The sequence below is a fragment of the Dysidea avara genome, chromosome 6, assembly GCF_963678975.1.
Source record: "Dysidea avara chromosome 6, odDysAvar1.4, whole genome shotgun sequence".
In the NCBI taxonomy this organism is placed as follows: domain Eukaryota; kingdom Metazoa; phylum Porifera; class Demospongiae; order Dictyoceratida; family Dysideidae; genus Dysidea; species Dysidea avara.
The window spans coordinates 25,303,682-25,312,787 of NC_089277.1; the positions used below are offsets into that span (position 1 = coordinate 25,303,682).

Here is a 9,106-nt window from a genome sequence, read left to right on the forward strand (position 1 = left end):
GTTACTGCTGAAGGTGATTTTCCTTCTGCACATAATTCTTCTGTTAATAATATCTAATCAAAAACAACCAAGCTGTAAAAAAAGATGCGGCCCCCATAAAGGCCATGGTGAAAAAAGATGTGAAATCCAAGGTGGCGGCCAAGAAATGGCTGTGATGGTAGGTTAATGGTTACATTTTAATAACAACAATTCAGGTGAATTTGGTGCCAAGACCAAGCGGCACAAAATTCACCTGAATTGCCGTTATTAAAATGTAACCATTAACCTACCATCACAGCCATTTCTTGGCCGCCACCTTGGATTTCACATCTTTTTTCACCATGGCCTTTATGGGGGCCGCACCTTTTTTTACAGCTTGGCTGTTTTTGATTAGATATCACTTCTTTTTGTATTTGTATACTGCAAAGCCGGCCTATGGCTGGCTTTGGGGCTTTTTTAACCCATGTGTTTTATTCTTTACTACAGGAAGAAGAAAAGAACTTAAAGAAGAATTTTAGTACTTCAATTATTTTGATTTTATTAGTAATTATACAAATTATATACATAATATATTTATTACATGCTCATTATTCCCCACAGGATTTTTTTTGCAGCTGATCTCTCTACTGGGTGACTTGAAATGTAGCTGAACTATATACAGGATGGTTTCTTTGTAGCTGAACTCTCTACAAGGTAACCTCTTCTAGCTGGTCTCTCTACAGGATATTTTGTTTCTAGCTGAACTCTCTACAGGTGATTTGTTTGTAGCTAAACTCTCTACATGGTGGTGTCTTTATAGCCGAACTCTCTACATGATGGTTTCTTTGTAGCTGAACTCTCTATAAGGTGACTTCGTCTAGCTGAACTCTCTACAGGGTGATTTTTTTGTAGCTGAACTCTCTGCAGGGTGATTTGTTTGCAGCTGAACTCTCTACATGATGGTTTCTTTGTAGTTGAACTCTCTACAAGGTGACTTCGTCCAGCTGATCTCTCTACGGGGTGATTTGTTTCTAGCTGAACTCTCTACAGGTGAATTGTTTGCAGCTAAACTCTCTACATGGTGGTTTCTTTGTAGCCGAACTCTCTACAAGGTAACTTATTCTCTACAGGATGATTTGTTGTAGTTGAATTCTCTACAAGGTGGTTTGTATGAGGCTGAACTCTCTACATGGCGGTTTCTTTGTAGCTGAACTCTCTACAGAGTGATTTGTTTGCAGCTGAACTCTATACATGATGGTTTCTTTGTAACTGAACACTCTACAAGGTGACTTCTTCTAGCTGATCTTTCTACAGGGTGAATTGTTTTAGCTGAACTATCTACAAGGTAACTTCTTCTAGCTGATCTCTATACAGGGTGATTTGTTTGTAGTTGAATTCTGTACAGGTGGTTTCTTTGTAGCTGAACTCTGTACATGATGGTTTCTTTGTAGCTAAACTCTTTACAAGGTGACTTCTTCTAGCTGAACTCTCTACAGGGTAATTTCTTTGTAGCTGAACTCTCTATATGATGGTTTCTTTGTAACTGAACTCTGTACATGGTAACTTCTTCTAGCTGATCTTTCTACTGGGTGATTTGTTTGCAGCTGAACTCTCTACATGGTGGTTTCTTTGTTGCTGAACTCTCTACAAGGTGAATTCTTCTACCTGATCTCTCTACAGGGTGATTTGTTTGTAACTGAACTCTGTACAAGTGCGTTTTTGTGGGTGATCTCACTGCAGGTTGATTTGTTTGTAGCTGAACTCACTAAAGGGTGATTCTGCTTGTAGCCGAACTCCCTGCATTGTATCTAGTTTCTAGCTGATCTCTCTACAGGGTGATTTGTTTGTAGCTGATCCCTCTACAAGTTGATTTGTGTGTAGCTGATCTCTCTGCAGGTTGATTAATTTGCAGCCGATCTCTCTACAAGGTAATTTGTTTGTAGCTGAACTGTCTATAAAGTGATTTATTTGTAGCTGATCTCTCTGCAGGTTGATTTGTTTTAGCTGAACTCTCTACAGGGTGATTTACTTGTAGCTGAACTCCTTACATTGTGACTAGTTTCTAGCTGATCTCTCTACAGGGTGATTTGTTTGTAGCTGATCTCTCTACAAGTTGATTTGTGTGTAGCTGATCTTTCTACTGGTTGATTTGTTTGTAGCCAATCTCTCTACAGGGTAATTTGTTTGTAGCTGAACTCTGTACAAGGTGCTTTTTTGTAGGTGATCTCACTGCAGGTTGATTTGTTTGTAGCTGAACTCACTAAAGGGTGATTTGCTTGTAGCTGAACTCCTTACATTGTGTCCAGTTTCTAGCTGATCTCTCTACAGAGTGATTTGTTTGTAGCTGAACTCTCTATAAGGTGATTTATTTGTAGCTGAACTCCTTACATTGTGTGTAGTTTCTAGCTGATCTCTCTACAGGGTGATTTGTTTGTAAATGATCTCTCTACAAGTTGATTTGTGTGTAGTTGATCTCTCTGCAGGTTGATTTTTTGTAGCCGATCTCTCTATAGGGTAATTTGTTTGTAGCTGAACTCTCTATAAGGTGATTTGTTTGTAGTTGATCTCTCTGCAGGTTGATTTGTTTTAGTTGAACTCTCTACAGGCTGATTTGTTTGTAGCCGATCTCTCTACAGGGTAATTTGTTTGTAGCTGAACTCTCTACAAGTTGATTTGCGTGTAGCTGATCTCTCTGCAGGTTGATTTGTTTGTAGCCGATCTCTCTGCAGGGCAATTTGTTTGTAGCTGATCTCTCTACAGGGTGATTTTTTTGTAGCTGACCTCTCTTCAGGGTGATTTGTTTCTAGCTGATCTCTCTACAGGGTGATTTTTTGTAGCTGACCTCTCTTCAGGGTGATTTGTTTCTAGCTGATTGCTCTACAGGTTGATTTGTTTGTAGATGAACTCTCTACAGGGTAATTTGCTTGTAGCTGAACTCCTTACTTTGTGTCTAGTTTGTAGCTGATCTCTCTACAGGGTGATTTGTTTGTAGCTGATCTCTCTACAAGTTGATTTGTGTGTATATAGCTGATCTCTCTGCAGGTTGATTTGTTTGTAGCCGATCTCTCTACAGGTAATCTGTTTGTAGCTGAACTCTCTATAAGGTGATTTGTTTGTAGCTGATCTCTCTGCAGGTTGATTTGTTTTAGCTGAACTCTCTACAGGGTGATTGCTTGTAGCTGAACTCCTTACATTGTGTCTAGTTTCTAGCTGATGTCTTTACAGGGTGATTTTTTTGTAGCTGACCTCTCTTCAGGGTGATTTGTTTCTAGCTGATTGCTCTACAGGTTGATTTGTTTGTAGATGAACTCTCTACAGGGTAATTTGCTTGTAGCTGAACTCCTTACTTTGTGTCTAGTTTGTAGCTGATCTCTCTACAGGGTGATTTGTTTGTAGCTGATCTCTCTACAAGTTGATTTGTGTGTATATAGCTGATCTCTCTGCAGGTTGATTTGTTTGTAGCCGATCTCTCTACAGGTAATCTGTTTGTAGCTGAACTCTCTATAAGGTGATTTGTTTGTAGCTGATCTCTCTGCAGGTTGATTTGTTTGTAGCTGAACTCACTAAAGGGTGATTTGCTTGTAGCTGAACTCCTTACATTGTGTCCAGTTTCTAGCTGATCTCTCTACAGAGTGATTTGTTTGTAGCTGAACTCTCTATAAGGTGATTTATTTGTAGCTGAACTCCTTACATTGTGTGTAGTTTCTAGCTGATCTCTCTACAGGGTGATTTGTTTGTAAATGATCTCTCTACAAGTTGATTTGTGTGTAGTTGATCTCTCTGCAGGTTGATTTTTTGTAGCCGATCTCTCTATAGGGTAATTTGTTTGTAGCTGAACTCTCTATAAGGTGATTTGTTTGTAGTTGATCTCTCTGCAGGTTGATTTGTTTTAGTTGAACTCTCTACAGGCTGATTTGTTTGTAGCCGATCTCTCTACAGGGTAATTTGTTTGTAGCTGAACTCTCTACAAGTTGATTTGCGTGTAGCTGATCTCTCTGCAGGTTGATTTGTTTGTAGCCGATCTCTCTGCAGGGCAATTTGTTTGTAGCTGATCTCTCTACAGGGTGATTTTTTTGTAGCTGACCTCTCTTCAGGGTGATTTGTTTCTAGCTGATCTCTCTACAGGGTGATTTTTTGTAGCTGACCTCTCTTCAGGGTGATTTGTTTCTAGCTGATTGCTCTACAGGTTGATTTGTTTGTAGATGAACTCTCTACAGGGTAATTTGCTTGTAGCTGAACTCCTTACTTTGTGTCTAGTTTGTAGCTGATCTCTCTACAGGGTGATTTGTTTGTAGCTGATCTCTCTACAAGTTGATTTGTGTGTATATAGCTGATCTCTCTGCAGGTTGATTTGTTTGTAGCCGATCTCTCTACAGGTAATCTGTTTGTAGCTGAACTCTCTATAAGGTGATTTGTTTGTAGCTGATCTCTCTGCAGGTTGATTTGTTTTAGCTGAACTCTCTACAGGGTGATTGCTTGTAGCTGAACTCCTTACATTGTGTCTAGTTTCTAGCTGATGTCTTTACAGGGTGATTTTTTTGTAGCTGAACTCTCTTCAGAGTGATTTGTTTCTAGCTGATCTCTCTACAGGTAGATATGTGTTGATTTGTTCATTGCTGATCGCTCTAAAGGTAATTGATTTGTTGCAGTTGAACACCCTGCAAAGTGTTTTGTTTGAAACTGATCACTCTAAAGGGTAATTTGTTTGTAGCTGAACTCTCTCCACAGTGACTTGTGTGTAGCTGAATTCTGTGTAACTGAATTCTCTAGAGAGTGACTTAATTGTAGCTGAATTCTCTACACAGTGCATGACTTGTTTATAGCTGAACTTTCTTCAGTGTGACTTGTAATGTTCTGAATCTCTATAGTGGTATATTTGCTTAACTCTCCACATGGTGACTGTCTTCTTGCTGAACTGTCTATAAGATTAACTGTTTGCAGCTGAACTCCCTACAGAATAACTTGTGATGTAATAAAATTCTATAATGGAGTAAATAAATTAGCCGAATGCTCTATTAGGGTGACTGTTCTATTAGAGTATCTCGATCTCGCATTTGCTACACGGAGTTGGCTTTCGAATCATAACTCAGTGGTTTGTAATCCGATTCTTCTGTACTACTGCAAAGACTTTCTATGAAGATTATTCCAGCTATACACCGATTTTCAGCTCATTGCTCTAAGCGGTTTGCCTAGTAGGCGTGAAAACTAATACTTTTTATTCATAAAAATCGATCGCGTAATTGTGACACAGGTTGGGTTTTGTGTCATATCTCCGTGGTCTTTATCTCGATTCCTTTCAAACCACTAAAAGGCACTCCTACGATGGTTAATCCATCTACATAGCAATTTTCAACTCATTCTATGAAGCGGTTTACCCTGTAGGCGTGACAACAAATCGATCTTGTTTTACGCGAATAATCGGTCATAACTCCTGAACCATTCATCGGATTTGTACCACATTTGATGCTAGGATTCGCCTTTGGACTCCCTTTCTGTGTGCCAAATTTCAAGGCGATCGGAGCACGCGTTTGCTTGTTATAGCAATTTTTGCAAGTGTGCGAAAAGACGAAGAAGAAGAAAAAAAAAAAACGAAGAAAAAAAAAACGAAACTTTGGCAGCTCGTATCTCGGAAATGGCTGGAGCGATTTCCTTCAAATTTGGAATGTAGACTCCCTTGGCTGGCGGGCAACTGTGTAGCAAATTTAGTTCCAATCAGATAAGTGATCACCGAGATACAAAGGTGTGAAAATGACGTTTTCGTTCTTCCTGTCAATATACTCACGGTGTGGCGCGCTGGCTTCTTGGGCCGCACGACACACTACCGTGTGTCTTGATAGTAATGGATGATGCTGAAACACACTCCAGCTTAAAGGAACACAGTACTACTACCATTGTTATTACAAATGACGAAGGAAACGAATCAAATAAAACTGTTTCTGATAACCAAAGATATCCTGTTTCTGACAAAGAGAATAGTTTGGATAGTGATGGAAAGGAATTGACCGTTGCATGCATTGATGGTTCCTCTGCTAATAATCAACCACATATAGCCAAGTCTAGTTCCTCAAAAGAAAAGAAACCTACCAATTCAAATTTTGATAAGGAAAACAAAATACATGCACCTCCTACGAGTGATCAAGATTCTTCTATTGTAGATCAGGACAAAGGATTTAATATTGCCACATCAGTCATTACAGATCCAATGAATATGGATCAAGATGTTTTCCCATCAGATCAATATACAAACTCTTATCTCACTATTGCACAACACACTGAAGACCCCAAAGAAGATTCTAGCACATACGCTGATGCCAGACAAGATCAAGATGAAAAATTAGATCATGATGTCAAACACAATCAAGCAGATGTTGATTCTAAATTTGATAACAGTCATGCTGAGTTTAATCCAGACACAGGTCACACAGAATTTGAAGTTGTTGGTAACAAAGCAAAACTGAATAAATATCTAGAACACAAATGTATGCATTTTCAGCCAAACCATCAAATAGAAATTGAGTCATCACAATTAACAGGCTTGGAATCATCTCTACAAGATTTTACTAATTTGGACATTTTAGATGATGACAACAAATTTTTTTGCAATACTTGCACTGAAAATAGTAAGTACCACAACAATAATATATAAGATTTTATGATATTACTGGAACTATATTATAATGCTTAAGCTTGTGCCTGGCATAGCATAATGCGCCAGCAAAAGCATCAAGCATTGTACCACCATAATAGGATCATTGTCAAGATTTTTAATTAAAATGCAAAATGCACTTGCCAGTAATAATGCAACTTTTCTTGCAAACAGTGTCCCCCACCTATGATGCAAAACATGAACACAATACACAACATTGCTGCATTTCATATTATTTTTACTGTTCCTTGGCTAATTCTGTACATTTCTCTAAAATAAGATCGAGATACTCTAATGGAGCAGTCACTCTTATACAGCAGTCAGGAAATGCTGTTGAGTTTGTAAGAATAAGTTTGAGCATAATAGGCTTGAGCTAGGCTATTTTTAAAGAATAATTGGCTCAAGTCTAATAATATTGTCTGTGCATGTATATACAAGTGACACAAACTATATGCCTTGAATTGCCTTTGCCTCATTCCCTTTAACATATATACAAACTGAGCATATGTATATTACAAGTTGGTATAAATTTAAGAGCATATTACTGTTCATGTCTTGTAGGTATTAAGACCCAGTCTGTCACAGCCACAGAAGCACTTTGTTTGGTCAGTAAACAGATTACAATCCATCATCTACCACAAATATTGATCCTACATGTGAAGAGGTTTACTATTGAATCAGATGGAGTGTTCAAAGATAGTGGACATATCTCATTTCCCTACAAACTGAATATGTCTCCATACTGCACCAGTGAATGCCTAAAGGTACATAATATTCCACATATAGATATGTTGTAATAGCTACCATCATGCATATCTCTTGTTCAAAATTATTTTTATCATTGGAACCTGCTTCATTTTTAAGTTTATAATTTTTAATTTACTAGTTTGTTAATTGTTTTGCTGCAGGATATGTAGCTGTGATCTACATAATGAGGTTGTGCTTTATTTGAGTATGTCTTGATCTCACTGCTTATCACGAGTGAGATTAAGAGGCATATTGTTTTCTACAGAAAAACTGCAGCTGATCAGTAATGGGCGTGCTCATGCAGTGCTATTCATTGTGAATATGGCAGATTGTTTAAGGGCGTTGCACAATGTGTTGTTTTATAAGTGCAGCTATCATATCTACTCTCTCTTACAATAGCGTAAGCATTTTAAATATAGTATTTTAGCATCTAATATGCTCCTCTAATGAAAATATTGATATGGAAATTAATGCATTGGTATGGTTTCCTTACATGAAGAAGGCAACCGTGTAAATGAAGATAAAAAGGAAAGGCAAAGCACAGAAGGCCGTCGCTCCCCCAGAAAAGACGTGTGGCTTGGTTATTGCAGCATGAAGTAGTGATCATGTGCTACTTTGTATAGCTTCTAGCTTAGCAACTGTGATCAGGGAGGAAGCAGGCAAGCAAGCTGAAGAGCATTTATCTGCTTTTTAGGATACTTTTTCAATTTTAAGTGCCAAATCTGTAACCCCATTGCAATAACATTGCCTAATGTGATACATTTTAGACTAGTGCTAAATAGAATACTGTGGTAATATCAATATTGTGATAATATTGTTTCACCAAATTTTGATGATCCAAGTATTGTTTTGTTCATATACTGCATGCGTTTTACGATAACACTGAGTCACCGCCCAGCCTTACCCTCTGAAATTTCTTGCAAGACCTGAATGGTTATATTCAGTTGTTGTGTAGTCAATACTGGTGGGTACTGGGTACAAACATGTACACTTGTCAAATGACATAATAAATATTAATTTTACTATTCATTACTGGTATTGTCACTATGACAACTTTACAGCAGAAAGCATTATTAGTTATAACGTATGTACATATTAAATTTTACTTTTGTTAAAGAATATGGCTGATGACAACAATGAGATCTGGTATGGACTTTATGCTGTTGTAGTTCATGATGGTTACACCCTGAAACATGGCCACTACTTTGCTTATGTGAGGAGGCGACCTTTGATAGAACCTACTAACTTGGTCCCAGAAACAAGTTGGGTGTATGATCAAAGTGCTGCAGAAGGTGAAGTCTGGTATTACACTAGTGACTTAACAGTGCACAAGTGCAATGAAGGCTTTGAGGAAGTCAGCAGACAAGAAGCTTACATGCTGTTTTATGAGCTATTGCCTAAAACAATTGTGACAATATAAATATATAGTTACTACCGCATGTACATGTATGTGTATCAAAGGATCATAATACAACAGATTTTTATGGATTAAGGGTTAGCTAAAATATTTGTGAAGTTTGGTATCATGTGACTCCTTTTACATTGCTGACTAGAGCTGTGCGACAATAGTAAAACCTATTTTGATAAGTGATGAATGTTTTTTCTCGATATATATATTATCTCGATAATGATGTGACATCATAGAACTGTTTTGTAAATGAAGTTTTACATATTATTTTGTTGATGTAAAGTGCTTGTTGTTAAGTCAGATATTAATCACTTCCCCAACTAGTTTGACACCTTTCCATAGGTTTT

General features: G+C 37.8%; 1 protein-coding gene across 1 annotated transcript; it reads left to right on the plus strand.

Annotated features, from left to right (window-relative positions):
- The first annotated feature begins 5,410 nt into the window (after positions 1-5,410).
- Positions 5,411-8,839, plus strand: LOC136258500 (ubiquitin carboxyl-terminal hydrolase 16-like). The gene is made up of 3 exons (XM_066051815.1): positions 5,411-6,578; positions 7,166-7,368; positions 8,469-8,839. Exons 1-3 carry the CDS (start codon positions 5,798-5,800, stop codon positions 8,769-8,771), a joined length of 1,287 nt encoding a protein of 428 aa, XP_065907887.1. The 5' UTR covers positions 5,411-5,797; the 3' UTR covers positions 8,772-8,839.
- Positions 8,840-9,106: the final 267 nt, after the last annotated feature.

What these genes read in the sequence shown, in the direction of transcription:
- LOC136258500 (XM_066051815.1), top strand. Translation starts at nt 5,798, where the DNA reads ATGGATGATGCTGAAACACACTCCAGCTTAAAGGAACACAGTACTACT. An exon ending in CAATACTTGCACTGAAAATA is followed by an intron (nt 6,579 to 7,165) that starts GTAAGTACCACA and finishes CATGTCTTGTAG; the next exon opens with GTATTAAGACCCAGTCTGTC. An exon ending in GCACCAGTGAATGCCTAAAG is followed by an intron (nt 7,369 to 8,468) that starts GTACATAATATT and finishes CTTTTGTTAAAG; the next exon opens with AATATGGCTGATGACAACAA.